Raw genomic sequence first — 19,638 nt, forward strand, 5'->3', positions numbered from 1 at the left:
AGCTTGTAGGGAAAACTCACTGCGCCTCCCCTCTCAATATTTCAACCAAAAACCTTATTTCATTTTGTAGCCACCTTCCTTTTCAAATATAGAGCTGAATTCTTGTTTCTGTTAAATTAAAAGAAACAGTTACTTGCTGTGTTCTTTTGACCTTCTGGTTTTGAATGAGAATAGCTTTGCCTAATTGTCTGGAAACATGTTTTCATGCTTCATAAAGCTATGATGTCTTTATGTGCCAGAACTGGATAGGAAACTAATTTAGGTAGCTGTACTAACCAAGCATGTGAACTATGAGGCTAAAATAGAAATGGCTAAACTGTCTTAAAGAGGGGTACCTTACTAGTAATGTACATAGTACCGGTAATTGTGCATTGTATTGTTTAATACATGTTGCCAGCAGCATCCATGGCTTCTTTATTCTTCCTTCTGGCCTAATAGCCAGTTCTTCAGTTTCTGTAGCTTTTTCATCTGTACAGCAACTACAGCAGTTCTGTCCCATGCTGCTGCTGTGCTTCTAAGCTGTTTCTGGTCACCTACAAGTGGTTTTCACTCAGAACAGGTAAATAGGCTAGGGCTCAGTTTCAGGAGCTTCATTAACTAAACATCAGCTGCTGGAGACTGTATAAGTGGGTTCTCCCATTACACTGTAGGTCAAAAGCATAGATACCAGACTAGAATTATTTAAATCTTGTTTGAAGTTCTTACTGTTTTCATATTCAGCTTTGGATTTTGGCGTCATCACAAGGTCTGAGGTCAAAAATAATATCAGTCATGCCTCATTACAAAAATGAAATTTATTGAAATGTATCAATGCCACATTGTCTGGTCCATATTCTTTTGCTCCCTTTCCTATGTGTATGTGGATGGGCTTTGATTTGATAATTCAGTAATAACTGACTGGCATCTAGTTGAGACCTGGCACATAAAGCATCATGGGTGGGATCTACGTAATGAGCCATCAGCGGAATGCAATGGGGCTCCCCCCACTCCATGCCCCCTGAAATTGGCTCTAGGGTTATTCAGTGAACTCCCTGAACAGCACACACAAGGGGGAACTGAATGATTGCACAGGCAGAACATTCATTCCAGTGCAATGCTGAACTCCATCTAGTATTCCAAAAGATCTATTCTCTTGCTGGGCTCTGGAGTGGAAATGGGTACAGTCAAACCACTGTTCCTGAGCACCTCTGTTATCATACGTTTCAGTTCCTGAACACCAAAAACCCGGAAGGAAGTAAATGCTCCGGTTTTCAAATGATTTTCAGAAGCCGAACATCTGATGTGGCTTCTGCTTGAGTGCAAGATGCTCTTGCAACCAATCAGAAGTTGTGCCTTGGTTGTTGAACATTTTGGAAGTCGAACAGTCTTCCAGAATGGATTACATTTGGCAATCAAGGTTTGACTGTATCTGGGCTAATAATCCTGGGAATTATGCCCTATTTTTCTCTTTATCCACTCTTCAGTGTTTGCTACCACAAAAGAAAAAAATTACATAGAATTCTAAGAGATAAACTAAGCACCAAAGGATAATTATGGATGCAGCAGCGCGCCAGAGCTCAGGAAGACCTTGTTACTCAAACCATGTTGGATGGAGCCAGAAAGAGCAGCTCCTGGCTATTTCTTGAATATTAAGAGATCTTGAATATATACTGTTACTCTGTACATTCTAAACATGTGGATCACATGGGTTCTAGTAAGCATAACACCCAAATAAACTACATAAGTCTGAAGTTAACATACCTTCACTGCCTTTGAAGGGTTTCCTAACAAGTTCAGACCCAGCTGTTTGCCTATTTGTGTGATGTGGCTGCTTCCCAAAGAACGACAGTTATAAGTACATATATATTATATCTCATTTAATCTACTATCTTTGTTATGGAAAAAATGTGTTCATTTAGTGGAGAATGCTGCTGCTGTATATGTCAGCTAACTCAGAAAAGTTTGACTTAGGCCACTTAATTATATATATCTCCTAAGTGCTTTAAAATATTAAATGTGATAAGAAGTAGTCCTTTTTATTTTACAGTGCCGGGATTGGACGAACAGGAGTTCTTATCACTATGGAAACAGCTATGTGTCTCATTGAGTGCAATCAGCCTGTTTTTCCCTTGGATATTGTGAGAACTATGAGAGATCAAAGGGCCATGATGATCCAAACTCCTGTAAGTTATTGATACATTAGAACAAACTGCTTCCAGTATCACAGATGCCTAACAATGACTTTTAAATAGATTACAGATAGGTAGCCGTGTTGGTCTGCCATAGTATGCACACGAAAGCTCATACCAAGAACTACCTTAGTTGGTCTTTAAGGTGCTACTGGAAGGATTTTTTTTTGTTTTTAAATAGATGACACTTTTAAAGAAAGAACCAATTTAAAATTTAAAATAAGTATTTATTTGTATGTAACTTGCAGCATCTGCTTTGTCAAACAGATGTTGTTTGTTGCTGGTAGTGGTAGACAGTTATGAGAGAAAAAAATACAAAACTTTTAGCCATACGTATAGCCCCCTTGTATGAGGGAGCAAACAAACCAGGAACTCTTCCATTAATTATAGTTTCTGATGTCATGCATGCTGGGAAGCCGTGGTTAAAGCCATAGTCTGAAGTTGGCCTAATATCCTGACATTTTCTGAAGCCTATATACCATAGGTTTTTTTTCCCATTTTCTCCAAAATGAGAAATTTTAGTTAATGTAAGACTTTGTTGATTGCTCATTCATTTGCGTTATAAGAGGAGCAAAGGGGCTGTGCGTGGAGCTAAAACATTCACTTGTATTGGCTTATGCTAGCCTGACCCCAGCCGTTGTGTTTGGTGTCCAACACCTGCTTTCCCCTCCCTCTATCAAACAATAAAGGAAATGATTAGCAAGGTCAGAGCTGATGCTATTCATCTTCTGTGCACACACTACAGGAACACCATCTGTGGACTCCAGATGTTTCCTCCCCTCTTCATAGCACACTTCCATGCATGGAGTAGGAAAAATGCACTTGCAAGAATGTTTCTGCTTACATATATCTTTTTCTGGATCAAGGTGCACATATTTGATGCAGAACAAGCAGTTAACCCTACATGAGTTTATTTAGAGATCATGAAATGAAGTGAAGGCTTGCTTTTAAGTTCAAGAAGGAAATTAAAACACACATAGGAAAAGTGATTAAGTGTTTTGTTATCGCCATCCTAAAGCTGAAGTCTGAATCTTTCCGTTTCCCCTGTAAATGTTCATACTTCCACATGTTATCCACAAGGTGGCATTGTCCTAGGTTTCATGTTTTAAATGTGAATTTAGATTCACCCTATATATTAGAAATTACATAGCTATTGTCTTGTGCGAACACAAATTTCTTTTTTAGACCTTTATTTCTCTAGATGCACTAAAGACTGATTATATGCTAATAAAAACCTGAAAAAGTAGCCTATGGATATTATAGAATATAGGATGTTATAGAACCTAGAATTCTTATTTATTCTAATGATCAGAGTGAGCAACTTGAACAATATTTAAAGAAGTTGTCAGTGGGAGAAAATCTCAAGGCTGCTACTTAAATATGAATTTCACATTCATTCTTTGTTTTTTCTTTTTAATTTGCAGCCCTTGAAATGTAAGTTTATATATTTGTATATGAAAACTTTTAAACTGTTGTCACTCAAGTACTGAAGACTTCCATCAGCAAAATGGAGAAGGAAACAGTTTTTAATGAATCCCCTTAGCCCCGTAGCCCCCCTAAGGTTTTCCAGAGCAGATTTAGGAGGGGTGAGAGGAGAATAAGGGAGATTTTTAACAATTGTTTGCTGATGGATGCCTTACCATCAGTTGTTCCACAGGGTTGGAGTCGGAGAAAAGAACAGAGGAAAGTTAATCCCCCCCCCATCCTACCCCCCCGAAGCCTCTTCTGCAGCATGCTGGTCACTGGATCCATCCTGTAGTATTTTCAGCACAAAATTCTTGAAGTCTTTTAGATTTATCCTGATAGTTCATTGTTAGTTTCTCCAGTTTGTTTTTCTGTGACTTATAAATTATTGCACTGTTCTTTCTAGAGTCAATACAGATTCGTTTGTGAGGCTATTTTGAAAGTGTATGAAGAAGAACTTGTTAGACCTTTAACGACTTCGCTGCATTAATAGAAAACAAAAGATACCTTTCAGAAGAATCCATACAAGACACTGGTGTGCCATAACATTACTTGCAAGAAATGGTGTCTGAAAACAATGAAGAAATGAAAAGGACATGGAAAAAACTTCAGCACTATTGCACTTTATGTTGAAACTGAAAATTGGTCTCTAAAACACTATGATTTTTCTGTGTTGGAAGACTCTTTCTTCATGCTTTGCTTCGAACAAACCAGACTTAAGGAACTCCATGACTTTCCAGACATCATTGTAGTGCCATACAGTCCCTTTTTGTTTGAACTGCTACAAAAAAAAGGCTTGGAACACTTTTCACTCTTTGGTTGACACCTATGTCTTTTTAAAGCAACAACAATACACACAAAGCCATTTCTTCCAATGCTAAATTTTGCTGTGTTAAGATCCTTGCTGTTTTGTTTTGTTTTTTATTTTGGTGAAACATTAGCAATATTACTACTACTAGACACACTGCCTACTGAAGCAGCACATTTTGCCCAGTGCCGTTCTAAGGATCTAACCTGATTAATAGTGGAAAGCTACATTTTCGTCTAACTCGGCAGTAGCTGCATAAAGGCCCGTTTAACCAGCATCTTATTTAGGTGGGATAGGAGGGGCATTTATTTTTGACCTGGTAGCTCTGTTTCTCAGCATGTCACAACATTGGTGTGTTTTGTAACATCTGATGACATTACCTAATGGGAATGAATGCATGTGTTTTGTCTTAACCCCTTAAGTGCCTTGAGACTTACAGTGTATGTCTTTAATGACAAGGCACTTGTATTGGCCCTAAAGGGGGAAGTATCATCATTGTAACATTTACTTTAGCAGGTTCACACTTTAAAGCATGGCCCTTGGTGCTTAGAATATGGTACTTAGAATACAATAGGGGGTCACAGAAATACCATTCCTTCTCTTTCTACAAGTACCTGCATGCTACTATGGGTAGCAAGAGCACCCCAGCCTATTAAATAAGTAATAATTGTTTACTGCTATGAAATGAAGTGGGAAATCTGACACATTCCTTTCAACTGGTAAAATATTTGCAACATCAAATGTAAAGCCAGTAAATAGTTTTAGAATTTCTTTCTTTTAGCCTTCCAGTGAGAAAAGAAAAAGCTTTGTAATTGAGTATGCTATACCTTTTTGATAGTTCTGATAACTGTTTTAAAACTTCAAGGTAAGCTTTCCCCATGACCTGCTTGCCAGTTACATTTCCTGAGTCCACATTTGTGCTTTCTTGAGTCATGTTTGTGCTATACTGTGTTATGACAAGACAAAAGGGGAGGAAAGTGCATAAAATGCCATCAGCTTGTTCCCAAAACATTTATGTTTTCCATATGTTCTTTGGGATCTCTGTGTTCTTTTGTGCTTTTTTATTTGTGTGCCTCTTTTTTTGAGGTCATTAGCATGTATGCAGTTGGAGGCACTTAATTGATACAGAATCTGAACTCATTCTAGGGTCATGTAAAGGTTTTTGTCTCCTTTTTATTAAAGAAGAAGAAGAAGAAGATCTGAGACAGCTTCTTGCACAATATGCATTTAGGATTCAGTTGTTTCTTTATGAAAACCTACGCTGCCCTGTATTAAAAAGGTTTGAATAATTACTGAATTTTTTAAAAAGCAGAATATGCAGACTATAGATGACAATATGGGGTTTGTCTTTTCTTAAAAAAAAAAAATTATTCTCCTCTATATGTACTGGGAGGGGCTGCAAATCTGCTGTATAAAGTTTGTACCCAATGCCCTGAAATTGGTGGTGCAAAGTTGTAGCAGCTCTTCATCATGATACCAAATGAAAGAGAACCTTTATTTTTTTCAAAAAAGCAAAACCTCATCTGCTGGCCTGTTTGTTTATTTTCAAAGCAAATCCAGTAGTCTCCATTTCTGGTTTTGAAATTATTGCATTATTATCCTTTTAATATAACTTCTTGAGTCAGTGTAGAAATGAATGCTAGTGTCAATTCCTTTCATCCAAACTGTAGTTTCAGTAGGATGAGGTGTAATGGGTTTCTTAAAACAGACACACACACCCCTCAGTCTCTAACTGAGCATTTGTCCAGGGTGTAGGAATACACTTTTGTCTGCTCTCACAAATTAGCATGAGTACTTGATAAACTGCTACTTTTGACAGCTCTGAAATTGAAGCGGGATAGTGGATTCAAATGTTCTACATCAATTGATAATTGAAGGATCCAGTGGCTTTTAATAGTTTGTTTCTGTTCAACACAAAATGAAAGGCTGAAATGCATTTTTAAACTATGCTTCAGACAGTTTCAGATTACCCAGCACAATGTGAGTAACTGCTAACAATATTGCAGTGCACTCTAAACCATCCTTAGATGTTAGTGCAAGCAATGTAAAATCCTTTTTATAGAAAGCCTCCAGTAGTTCTACCAACCAGTCAGGTGGCAAATAGGAATATAAATAATGCTATATACTGCATATTCATATTCTGTTTTGAACCGCTTACTTAAAAAATGGTTTAATACCTAGAGAAGGCTTTCCTGATTTTAATTTGGAAATTGTTCTGTGCCATAGTGTTGGTTATTTGCAGGACTAATTTAAGCATAACACATTAAAGTAAATACTAAATTACTGCATCCATTCTAGTGAAACATATGTTACTATTGCCAACATATGTTACTGTTGCCAACATATAAATGAAAACAGCATTGCCCATTTTATAAACTTATACAAGGAAAATTACTAGAGAGTTGTATATCATTGATATTTTAAATACGCTGATTTTCTTATGTGAGGTTGCCAAAGGAATTTGAATCCATGAGAAACATTTATACCACAATGTATAGTTTTGTTGGCATATATTTTTGGTACTTAGGATGTTGATCTGACATATAGGCAGAAACATTAGCTGCCTTCAGGCCTCCATCTCCCCTGATATAAGCTGATTTAGGGCTTGCTGGTTAGCGGCAATGAAGAAATATGGAAAGAGATTAGTTTGGTAGGGCAAGCAGCAGATAAACAAGCCACAGGAATTTCCCTCAAATGCACACATAATAAAGAAAGGATAACAAATTAAAGCATTATCATGCCATAAAAGTGGATCTTCACAACATGCATCTTCCCATAGTGGTATAAATAGCCTTTTACAAGTATTTTTATATGGCCTAAAAGTTAATACTGTTCATTGCTTTGCATTGGGTTATGAAGATCTGTATCAAGCTAAAAAGAAAAGGGAAAAATATTTTTTGTATGTTTTTTCATTCTGTACAAAACATGAATGTATGTTTCAGGAATAATGACATATAAAATGATGGGTGTTATGGATGTTGGATTTTATGAATAATTATTTTCTTACTATTTGCTAAAAAAAGATGGGAGAGAAAAGAATCATATGTAACACTTCCTGTTGTTGTTGTTGTCGTTGTTGTTGTTGTTTTAATTCAGGTTGTTTTAATTGTAAATAAGAGCCATAGGGAAATGGTTTAGTGCCAATGTATGTTTCCGATGTATGTTTTTTGTGTTTTTGTTTTTTATCTTAAGGACTGAAAACTATGATTATTTAAAGTACTTTTGAAGGTTTCTAATGCAGAAATCTAGGACTCTTGAGAGACTTCTTAAAATTGCTTTTTTGCCTTTTTAGGTGTGTGGCTTTTGGGGTGGTAGAGGTATACCTTGGAGAAAGTTAAATATTAAGTACCCTCAGTGTCAGTCATTCTCTGAGCAGCATGACTTTAAGTGTGCCAGCTAATCATGCCACTTAGAGCATAGTCCCTCCAAATCATTGGAGTAGACATCCACTTCCAGTGCTGCAGTAATGTCCCTGTGTTAACATAAGAACAGGATTCCTGATTGTCCCTTAGTGGTTTTCCTATGCATCATCATACATGCATCATTTGAAACCAAGATCAGCATAAGGCCACAAATTAAGTCTAAAATATAAGACATCTTCACTGATGTAATAAAGCCTATCATATTAATACATTGTAATCCAGCCTATTAACATACTAGAGAAATAATATCTTATAGGGTAGCAGTATCCCAGAGCTCCCAATTTAGAAATGCTGTCCTATCACAGAAAGCACAAAATGCAAGTGCAGAGAGCTGGGGAGAGGTTTTTAATGGAAGTATAGTATGGCTTGCACCTTGCCACAAGCGATGTGCAGATTTAGGTTTGTTGCATCTGTGGAAGGTTGAAAAGCAGCAGAAATGCTTCAGTTGCAGCTGTGCATGAAGGCCCAGAAGAAGGAAATGTCGTATTGTAGAATCTCAGCAGTTTTTTTTCCATCTGATGGAGCAGAACTCTATTATTTTGGGGGGAAGGGTCTGCTTGATAGGGGGCAGAATTACTAGAGTGTAACTAAGAATAGGCAGTGTGTGGTTGGCAATGAATGGTTACCCAAGCTCCTGAAAGTCTTAGGAGTTCTTGCCATATACTGTATCTTGCAGGTGCTGTTCCTCAGTCTTTGACTTGGCTGTTGGAAAGCAGTGGAGACACCTGGTACCACCTGCACTTTTTAAATTTCTGGCCTTAAACTTGCCTGTATAGTTAGATTCACAGATCACTTAGATCAGCATATGCTGTGCAAGAGAAAGTTCAGCATATTATGCAGTCTCTCTTATTTTTATGTCCCAGCATGTAACAAAATACAGACTGAATCCATGGCATTGTAAATATTCATGCGCAGAGAGAGGGGGAGAGAAGCAGCCCGAGAAAGCAGCTTGGGATGTGCAGGGGAATTGCTCATTGCACTGGTTATTAAAATAAGCCTTTGGATGTTATCCACAAGGCTCTTGGGGTGTTGAAATGAAGTTGTATGTTGACCAGGGGGTTCAATGAATTGTGTCTCCTTCCCTTTTTGCAGTGCACCTGTAAGCAGTTGATATTCTTCACTGCAGTCCTTGTTGGGCTGAGGAGCTGATTAGGGTGCGGGGGCGGGGGAATAGCTTCAACCAGGTAACAGATGCCTTATATGAATACAGTGGCTTGGATCCAAAGGCATTCTTGTGCAAGTGGCAAGCACTTGACCACAATTTCTGCTGATTTTCCTCCTACTCCTACAGACCCTGTACCACATCACTTGCCATGCTAGAAGGTCGCTTGACCCTCAGGAGTATAATTTGGAGGCTTTGGTGAAGAGGAATGGTGGGAAAGCCCATATCTTTGGATGCAAGCTGATAATTAAAAGTCTTGTAACTTACAATCTGGGAATCATCTTAAATTATGTGTCCTAGATTTCCTGCAGATATCCCTTGGGTCTCTTGTAGTAGCTTGTGTGTATGTGTGTGCATGCATGCTCTTCCTAATTTTAATACCCAGCTGCCATGTAGAAACAAACACAAGCCTTTGTTTCCATTATTATGCAACACTAACTTTCAGTTTGCGCTATTACCACTTGCAATGAAGGAAAGGAATTTTGAGTACAGATGTTAAATTGTAACCAACAAGTTCATTGTGTAACAAAGCAGTATATTGATTTGTTAAAATTTGCAGTGCCAATTTGGCAATACTGGAAGTGACGTACAGGAAAATCAATATGTTCGCTTTGATTTAGTCAATGCCGCCAAATTAGAAGAAATACAAACCAAAGTTAAAATGGTTGCTTCTCAGTCTTCGGAATGGTATAGTAAAAAGATTAGGAGAAAGTCTTCTTTGCCTATCCAGAACTTTGAATGCTTAACTTTAACAACCCATAGGCTTTCACATCAGTTGCAATCTGTGTTTTTAAGAAAGTTTAGAAAGTATTTGCTTTCAATCGTTGGAGGGCAAGTGGTGAAATTGTATTGCCTTTAAACCAGAGGTGACTAATCTGTTGCCCTCCAAGATGATGTTGGGACTCTTAATTCTCAACAGCCTCGGCCAGTGTGGCCAGTTGTCAGAAATGATGAGCGTTGTAATTCAGCAACTTCTGAAGGGGAACAGGTTAGCCACCCTGCCTCAAACCCAATGTTCTGGCCTATGAGAGATTTGAAGACCACTATGTTAACGCTTTGGAAATGGCTCTTTGGAAACAATGTTAGTACTATGGAAATGAAGAGACCTTGATGGACATTATTTGGTGGAATTACTTGATATTTAACACATTTTAAAATATTTACTTTTTGCCTAAATTTCTTGAATTTCAAATAGTTGCACTTTATCTAATGCTTTACTACTGACAGAAGTTTTGGAGAAAATAAAATTTGCTACCAGGTTGGAGAGAGAGATACTTAATTGTTTCCTGTGCAGAGTTGATTGGGATTGTTCCTCGTGTGAATTTGTTTTATCGGTGCGCTACGCTTCTGACCTGTTTTCATCTGTTTTAAAATGCATTCTAGGAAGCTAAACACTGTGTACACTACCACACAGCATACGGACCTTAAATATCAAGGCCTGAGTACCATTCTGTAGTTCTCGTATAGCATCCTGTTTTGTGGTATTATAGCAGTGCAACTGTTGATAAACATATTTCTGGTTTAGGTTTTAAAACCCTAATCATCATCATGATACTAAAAGTAACCCCCACAATGTAGCTGCTTACAAGTTCTGATTGTTTTTTCTCAGTGGATTTCATTTAATTTAGTAGTTTACTGTGCCTAGGGTCTCCAGGGTTGGGCAGAGAGTTTTTCTATGTGCTGCCTCTTGGCTCCATCCTTGTTGCTTCCAGACTTTAAAGACCTTTGGGAGTAACCTCTGAGGAAGAATAGGGAGTTGTGGTTAGGGGAAACATCAGTGCATACTTGGAAGTACTTCTGTGTATCCAGGGAGCTCTCTGAATCCTGGCTTATATATTTATAGCTGCTTAGCATTACTAATATTTGCATAAAACTCTGGAAACCGGGGGTGGGTATTTAAGTTGTAAATTATAAAGAATAGATAATGCACAAAAATAGTTTTTAAAGGGGGAAAGTTGCAATTCCTTATACACAAAGGCTATAATATGGTTGGAGCAGTTAAAACAATTGGCACTAAGTTCCTTTGTATTCCTCTATAGGAGTATGTCCACAAACTTCCCGGTGCAATTTGAAGGGGCTGGGCTTCAAATTTAACATGAATTTATATGGCTCTGGTCATCCTAGCAAATACTAAAAAGAAAAAGAAAAACGTGATTTGTCTAGTTTCCCCACCCCCCCTTTCCTGTCACAGGTGCTATAGTATATGTGTAAATGTAAACCTAATACTGTGTCTCGATCATAATCCACAATCCTTTTGGGTGCCCAAATTTATTTATTTTTGTTGCTAGGGGTAATGAATTTGCATCCCGCCCCCCTGTGACGTTGCATTGTCCAATTCAGTTGGGTGTTGCGCTGCCCAGTGAGCTGGCTTTGAGCATCTCAGTAGGTCATCTCTAATATAATTGTGCATCTTCTGTTTACTACACAAGTTTATCTGATATAAATAGATTTGTCTTTTGAATTTATGTGTTTATTTTATTTTTAAGGAAAAAAAACACTATTTAGCTAAGAACCTCTATGCTAAGCAGCAGGAAATGTGCTCCGTTGAAAATGACATGCACTTGAATTTGGTCAACACTGGACAATGAAAAGAATTCAGCATTCATCACTGCAGCTACTGTATGCTTTAAAAGGGCCTTATGTATCTTGCCTGCATTGGGGTAAAATGAGAGTTCTTGCCATTAATAAAGTACACTAATGTTCTACATACTATACCAGCAGCTCCCCAGAAATAAGAGAAATATAACATTTAACAAATCTTGTTTTTAGTCTTAAGAGCAACTTCATTATGTGAAATATATGCTGTTATACATATTTTGTGGATATATTTAATTTTGATTGACAAATAGTTGTCTAGGTACAAACTTGAAGAAAAAAACATAGTTTACTTGTGGATCTTAATTGTTTAATTGCAAAATAAAGATGTGCTTTAGTAATTTAAAGTTTGGAGATTTTTTTATTACTTAAAGTTGCTAGGTATTCTGCAATACTGATAATTATCAGTGGGTTTTTTGATCTTGGTCTTTGGACAGATTTTTTTGCACGCAAACAGCGAGGGAATTGCTTCTTCATTTGGTTGTAAACTTACAATATATGGAAATTCAGTGATACTTAAGCATTGTTGATCCCATTGTGAACATGCTGCCCTTAAAAGAGTTAATACTAGAGGTGATCTAACCTTGGGGCTAGTGTGTGTGTGTGTGTGCGTGCGTGCACACACACACGCGCACACACACACACACACACACACACACACCTCAGTAGTGATAGAAGAGTCTCCTGTATAACATGCTACTGCTGACCACTTTGCTGTTTGATCATGCACATTTATCCTAATGAGGAATAGTAATACTAGTTTGGCACATCACAGATAAAGACAGAATTAAGTTGAAAATAGTGAAAAGCCAAGGCTATGTTAACAATGAGTTTATTCTGTTTTGGAAACTCTTAATGTGTTTGCTTGTTTGCATTTATTTTCCATCCCCAAGCTCAAGGTGGCGTACGTCCCTCCCTCTCATTTAATCCCCACAACAACTCTCTGAGTTAGGTTAGGCTGAGAGGCAGTGACTGGCCAAGATCACCCAGTGAGCTTCATGGCTGAGTGGGAATTCGAACACTAACCACTATACTATACTGGCATTAACTATAGAGAAATATCAGAAGACCGCAGCAGGGTTAAATTCCCTTCCACCCATGCCGTGTTTCTATTCATGTGTGATGATGAGGGCATACTGGCTACTATAATTAAAAATCAGCTAGACAAGGCCAAACAATGTGACAAATCTGTTTCTCTACCTTGGGGTTCCATTTGCCTTCTACAAATCACAGGTTTCTGTTCTTCAGGATAACTGGGGAAATATTTGAGCAGGGGATGGAAGACTACAATTCTCCATTGCCTTACTTGGTGAATCATGTGTAATTTGCCAATTATTTTTATCTTAATATTTCAAGAAAAAATCTCACATCTCTTACCCTATTTTATATACAGTGGTACCTCGGGTTAAGTCCTTAATTCGTTCCGGAGGTCTGTTCTTAACCTGAAACTGTTCTTAACCTGAAGCACCACTTTAGCTAATGGGGCCTCCTGCCACCCCCACGCCGACGGAGCACAATTTCTGTTCTCATCCTGAAGCAAAGTTCTTAACCCGAGGTACTATTTCTGGGTTGGTGGAGTCTGTAACCTGAAGCGTATGTAACCTGAAGCGTATGTAACCTGAAGTACCACTGTATATATATTTTGCCACATCTTAATTCTGTATCCCTTCTCAGTAGAAATAGGTTCCGTGCAATCTAGTCCTGAAATTGTTTCAAACAGTTCTTCCAGGTATTCTGCTAAATTGGTATAATCAACCTTTTAATACCTTATCTTTACCCCTATATTTCTCTTTTGTCATCCAGTTCTTCAATTATTTCTTGTGTTTTATCTTTTCCCCCTTCATTTCTTCCTACAAGTCTTCAGACTGACACTTTCACCTTAGTTACATGTTGATCAGATACTTTAAAAATATTCTTGCATTGTGTTTACAGTGTGTAGAACTAGTGCAGATTTGAGCTTCATCTCACAGTGCCCAGCCAGATGCCCACAAAAACCTGCAAGCCGGACATGAGTGCAGCAGCCCACCTGTGATTTCCAGCAATTGGTATTCACAGGTACTATGCCTCTGACAATGAAAGCAGAACACGGTCACCTACTTGCTACTGATAGTGTTGTTTTCCACAAATTTGTCTAATCCAGTTTTAAAGCCAAGTTGGAAGCTATGGCTGCCTCGTATGGGAGCAAGTTCCATATTTTTAACTATGCAACTGATTCAGCTCCATTCAGATGTCCACTAGTTCTAGTGTTAGGGAGAGGAGAAAAACTTCTCTTTATCCAATTTCTCCATGCCTTGCATAATTTTATAAACTTCTATCATGTCACTTCTTTATTCCCACTGCAATCCTAACACTGCAGGGGAAGGCTGGTGCACAGCCAAGGTAGGCAGGTGTCTGTTCAGAGATGTAAAAGATTTTGCCATGCCTCTTGGGCAGCCCAAAAGACCTCCACATGTATTAATGAGAGAAATGTAATTATACCTGCCCTTTAAGTCTCAGGTAAAGGGCACAGGTGATTAGTTTGGACTTCAGGCTCTGTATCACTGAGAAAAAGGAAAGTTCCACAAATGCTGACATGCATACGACTTTCCCTACAGCATAAGGCACACTGTGCTGCCTTGCTTAACTTCAAATGGTTTAATTGAATGTTAGGCTGAACACACCTTTTTGGCTGGTATCTGCTAACACAAGAAGCAACATTACTATTTGCTGAAAATTGCCTTTGGATTTGGGTAGTAGGTGTATGGAACTGGTGCATGTATTTGGCATGTGTGAGGGTCTTCTACACCATACATGGCAGCGAACCCACTTTTACCAATGAATGTACACTCAAAAAAGTGAGGTGGGGCCAATCCTAAATCTCTGAGTGATCAGGGATGGAGAGCCTGGGGGTTCTCCAGCTGAAATAGTGAGTATGCCCCTACTTTTCTAGGTTGCTTCCAAAGAACCTGTTTGTTGAACATCCTAATTTGTTTGCAGGGAGCTTGTAAGACACGTGTTTTATCAGGTGCCGGGCTGTTATACAGTGCCATGTCAAGCAATTGTCCTGCGCACTTTCCTGTCATTCATCACAGAAGCCTGGGTTTTTGTGGAAGTGGGTTTGTTGCACAATAGCACCAAAGTCACCCTCCATGGACAACCTGAATTTGCCAGTACAGTGGTACCTCGGGTTACATGCGCTTCAGGTTACATACGCTTCAGGTTACAGACTCCGCTAACCCAGAAATAGTACTTCAGGTTAAGAACTTTGCTTCAGGATGAGAACAGAAATCGTGTTCCGGCTGCACGGCAGCAGCGGGAGGCCCCATTAGCTAAAGTGGTGCTTCAGGTTAAGAACAGTTTCAGGTTAAGTACGGACCCCCAGAACGAATTAAGTTCTTAACCTGAGGTACCACTGTATACAAATGAATTGTAGCAGCAAAACAGAATGTTTGGAAGTGCTCCTAATAAATTTTGCTTAATATGGGTTCATTGCCCCTTAACATTGTCGTTATGGTATCATATATAGCTGGGTGGGTGTGAATGTGGTAATCCTATGCACATTTACCTGTGGGAGAGTAAGCCCCCTTGAACCCCACGTTTACTTCTAAGTAGATAGGCATAGGATTGTGCTGTAAATCTTTTTTGATCATATATGCTGGGGCAAGGAACTTCTGAGCTAAGAGAATGTTGCTTCCTCAACCTAATTCTATGTGATTTAGGGACCCTAGGGAGGCGAAGGGGGGCACGGGACGGGCCTTAAGAAAATGGAAGGAGCCCTCTGCCAGCTATGAGGTCAGGCTTCTGGCAAAAGGGATCTGTCCCCCCTCCTCCCAGTTCTTCACCCGCAGCGGCTGCTGGACGAGGGGCGGGAAGAGGAGGGATGGCCCTGCCTACCTACCACCAGGATGCACCGCCACGGATTATCCGCCAGGGAAGGCAGTCTTCCATGCATGCAATATATGCGTCTTTACCTGCGTTTTTTGCACGATATATTCGAGATGCACGGAGTTGGGCCGCGTTTCCCACTTGTTCGTGTTATCCTGGCCGCACTGCTTAGCATTTTAATATAAATCGTCGGCTGCGAGAGCTGACTCGGACAGTGTTGCTTCTTCCTGCTGATTTAAAGTAGAATACTGTATCAGCGATCGGGTCTTGCAAGGGAATATTTAACCCCGGACTTTCTCAACTCGCCTCCCCAATTAATTAATTGATTGATTGATTATATACCAGAGGTCTCAGGGCAGTTCACAGAACACGGGTTTAGCCCCCCTATACCTGGAAACATTAGGGCTGCATCTCCAATATAAGCAAGGGAGGCGCTTTCCCCCTATGGGTAAAATATCGGGACCTGTTCGGAGGCGGCAGAGTGTCTTAAACAAACAAATGCATTTGGATTTTTAAAAATGTGACCGGGGGGGCGGGTTCGTGTGATGCAGCCAGGCTGCCTCGTGCTTTCTGGAAACGAGAGGTGGTTGTTGACCTGTTTGTTTTGTTGCTGCCTTTCCCTTCTCTCTCTCTCTCGCAGCGGGAGCTGGGAGAGGAGGAGGCCCGAGCCAGGGAGGGGAGGGGAAAAAGAAACACAGGGCGAGGTGGAGGAGGAGGAGGAAAGAGGCGGCTCCTTGGCCTTACTCAGCGGCCATTTGCCTCCGCCCCTCGTCGCTTAGCCGGGAGTCCTTCCCTTCGGAGGCGACGCGCCGGTCGGGGAAAAGCGCAGCTGGGCGAGGAGAAGAAGAAGAGGGAGGCTGGTAGGTGGCTTTGGGCGTCTGGGTCTCGCGGAGGCTGCCGACCGTTTTCTGGAGGGGAAAGGCGGGAAAATAATGTCCGGGTTGGAGGGGGGCCGGGGGGGGATGTGCGCTGAGAAGGTGCGTCTCTCTCTCTCTCCTCCCTGTTGCGTCTCGCCTGTTGCTTGCCTGGCGCTTCCCGAAATATCTCTTCATTTAAAAGCAACATCCAGCCCTCTCTCTTTCTCTCAGGGTCTCGTTGCCCCAAAGCGACGCCTCTTACTTCCCAGGCGTTCCCGTGGCTCTCCAGCCTTTAGCGCCCGCCCCATAAGTAGCTATGCCTTTCCGAGTGTGGGGCGAGGACGACCGCCCGCCTTGCTGACGCTGCCATGCCTTTTCCCAGCCCCTCCGTCCTCACCTTTCCCCTCCCTCCCGGCCAGTTGTAAGTTTCTGCGACCTAATTATCACAGCCATAGGAAGCGACGACAAGCGGGGGGGGGGGCGGCGGCGGGCGTCAAATCCCGACAAAGGTGGGATTAAGGATGGGTTGAAATGGGAGGCGGGGGCAGAAATCTGTCAGGAAGGGTTAAAAAGTGACCCTTTTCATGGACTGGCTTCCTGTTTACCTTTCCCTGTGTCTTAACTCCCCTATAATCAAGCGCTGTGTTTTCATCGGCTGCGTGTTTAGGTATCTCATCTGAGTTTTGACGTTGCCCTCAAGCTTCCTACCTTTGTTCCCTTCATGTTGTTTGGGAGTGATACTTTAGTTTACTCCCCCCCCCCCGACAACGCTACAATCCTTAATATAAGGGGTGTATTAACCCCTATGTATTCCCCCCATCCACCCAATTTCCATTAGTTCATAGCAACCATACTCATTTGCTTCATATTCCCCATCTTTTAACTGTGGAGGGGAATAATGGAAGATGTTTCATCACCTTAGTGTCTAAACAAAGAGGTGTCATTAGTTCAATCCCAGCTCTGTGAGACCTGAAAGCATTTATTTCCTTGAATGGACGTGGATGTAGTTAGTTATGATGGAAAGGTACTCTGTACCTTCTTGGGCATTGTTTTATTCACATGGTCCCATATCTATTTCCTTTGTGGTGTCAGGATGCTATGGCCTCATTCGGAATGTGTGGTCCTCTCCACTGTAGTCAGCAAGTCATAAACAAAATTTGGCTTGCTGGTGAAATAAACCACAATCCCTGGTTTGGGCATAGCAACAAGCCATACTTCATGGCTGCTTGTTGGTGCAGGGAAAAGAGTGTATTGAAGCAGCTGTGATCATGCAGTGAGTTCTTGTTCACAGTAAGCTATTAACCATGTAGTGTGCAACACTTGCCACCTCCTACCCCACCCTGCTTCCTATGTATATTCATTTCCTTTGTCATAGCCAAAGGAATTTCCACTTACTTAAAACTAGGATCCTCAAAATATGAAATGAGCCCCTATGTGGAGCTGAACAGGTTTTTTTGTGGGGTGTGGAGTTCATCATGACTCAGTTCTTACTGATTACTTGAATATGCAAGGAGGTAAAGCATAGAACACTTCTTCCCAGTTTCCAGTCTGGGACAGCTATAGACAGCTCTGAGGCAACCCCTTTGTTTTGTTGACAAATGATGCAGAGACAATACTGCCACCCCCCTTTAAAATGCTCAGTTTTTGCAAATAATTTTTAAAAATCCCTCTTCTTGAAACTTGGTTCAGAGTGATATTTTCCCCTTTTCTATAGACCAGCCCTGTGCCTGAAACAAAAATACACCCTGGACCCTTCTTGTCTGGTTATAGTTAATGTTTGGAGAGACTAACCATATTGAGCCTCTTCCCTAAACTGTATTGTTTGTTATTCTTACCTCTACCTCTTGACCTGTCCTGCTATTATCTGTTGGGTATTGGGGAAATGGTGCTTTTTCCAGTACTACTTTAGCATCCTATACACATCATAGATATGCTGTCCATGGTTATGCCACAATAGTAAAAATATTGTGTGTTATTCAACCAAGTTTTGCTCAGAGTAGACCTGTTGAAATGAATGGACCTAATTTAGTAATGTTCATTAATTTCAGTTGGTCTAACTCTGTGAAACTTAGTTGAATGCCACTCATTGCTGTTATGTGGGTTTCCTCTTTTACTTTAGACATCATGAAACATCTTGTCAGGAGAGGAAATTTAAGCTTGAACAGTTCAGATAGTTGCAGTGCAAGCTGTTCTCTGTTTTGAATATTTGTTGAGGGCTTGTTCAGAAACAATAACATACTGTATGCTTGCCAGTTCTGATATTTGCAGGCTTCACAAAACAAAACTGATTTGTTGGTTGCCTAACCTTGAAATAAATTGGCAGTGTTGTTCAGTTTCTTTAAAAAACAAACCAACCGCAGAAGAGGTCTTAGTTTTTATTGTAAATCACCTTGGAACTTTCTCAGTGGAAAGTGATGTACAATTCTAAATCTTGGGGAGTGTTGAGGTTATTGTGTTTGAGGTTTGGGGGGTACATTTTAAAATAATAATAATAAAATAGGGAGATTTGAGGTGGCTTTGCAGTATGATGTTGCACTGACTGGCAGACCCCAGACCTAATTCCAAATTTTGTTCAGTGCTCATTATTGGCCTTTAAGAGCCCCTCTGAAGTTCCATATCAGTGAGACACATGTGTTTTTATTTAATAAACACACCAGTTGCACAACTGGTTACTACAATGACTATGTCATTTCAGCTTTAGCTTGTTCACATGTTGAACAAAATTCCTTGCATGTGTTTTACTGGTTCACATAAGAGATCATACTGTAAGATATGTGCATCTACCTCGAGGTGAAAAGATGCTCTCGGCAGGTGTGAGTTCCACATCATCTTCAGTCTATGTGTTTATGGAAAGGGGTACAGGGTGGCTCAGCAAACAGGTGTGGCAATGAAAGTGGGTCAGGCATTCTAGTATCTGGTAGTGAGTACTTGTCAGCCTCAGGTTGTATGATGTGGGAGGTTGCACAATAAAGGGCTTTGAACAATGAAACGCCTTAGAATAAATACATGTTCTTGTTCTCCAAACCTTCCACTAGCTATCCTATACAGGAGTGGACAATAGTTCAGTGATGCAGCAGGTGGCAAGCATACATAAATGCCAGCTTCAGTTCAGCTTCAGAAGCTTGAATGAAAGAACTTAGCTAGAAAAGATCTCTGTCTGAGACCTCTCAAAGCTTTGCAAGCCAAAGTAGACAATATAGAAGCAGGTGAACCAGTTTCAGTATGAGACCGCTCTGTATATGTATAAGAATTCAGAGATGCTATTTTCTAAGCTAGAGTTATTTAAAAGCCAAGGAAC

At 40.2% G+C, this 19,638-nt stretch overlaps 3 protein-coding genes across 5 annotated transcripts in view; 2 read left to right on the forward strand and 1 right to left on the reverse strand.

The window, feature by feature from the left end:
• The window catches only part of PTPN4 (protein tyrosine phosphatase non-receptor type 4), an 86,877-nt gene extending 74,917 nt beyond the window's left edge, over positions 1-11,960 (forward strand). For 2 of the 3 annotated variants that reach the window (XM_081885598.1, XM_081885596.1), the window contains 2 exons: positions 2,027-2,162; positions 4,039-11,960. In XM_081885598.1, coding sequence (XP_081741724.1) covers positions 2,027-2,162; positions 4,039-4,122 — 220 coding nt within the window. In that variant the 3' untranslated portion in view covers positions 4,123-11,960. Of the gene's footprint in view, positions 1-2,009; positions 2,163-4,038 lie in introns of all 3 variants that reach the window. The other variant, XM_081885597.1, reaches the window with a different exon arrangement.
• Positions 3-18,793, reverse strand: LOC309355317 (uncharacterized protein). The gene is made up of 4 exons (XM_081886092.1): positions 17,049-18,793; positions 16,228-16,391; positions 15,570-15,713; positions 3-108 (listed from the first exon to the last, which is right to left on the reverse strand). Exons 1-4 carry the CDS (start codon positions 17,061-17,063, stop codon positions 60-62), a joined length of 372 nt encoding a protein of 123 aa, XP_081742218.1. The 5' UTR covers positions 17,064-18,793; the 3' UTR covers positions 3-59.
• The window catches only part of EPB41L5 (erythrocyte membrane protein band 4.1 like 5), a 56,191-nt gene continuing 52,762 nt past the window's right edge, over positions 16,210-19,638 (forward strand). The window contains exon 1 of the mRNA XM_081885636.1: positions 16,210-16,343. The gene's annotated coding sequence lies outside the window, so the exon portion shown is untranslated. The remainder of the gene's footprint in view (positions 16,344-19,638) is intronic.

Source organism: Podarcis melisellensis (assembly GCF_964234715.1).
Source record: "Podarcis melisellensis genome assembly, chromosome: 1".
Taxonomy (NCBI): domain Eukaryota; kingdom Metazoa; phylum Chordata; class Lepidosauria; order Squamata; family Lacertidae; genus Podarcis; species Podarcis melisellensis.

Coding starts and splice junctions, on each gene's coding strand:
- LOC309355317 (XM_081886092.1), bottom strand. Junction 15,714..16,227: donor CGGAGGCAAATGGCCGCTGA/GTAAGGCCAAGG, acceptor ACTTTAAATCAG/CAGGAAGAAGCAACACTGTC. Junction 109..15,569: donor ATATCGTGCAAAAAACGCAG/GTAAAGACGCAT, acceptor TTAATTTAACAG/AAACAAGAATTCAGCTCTAT.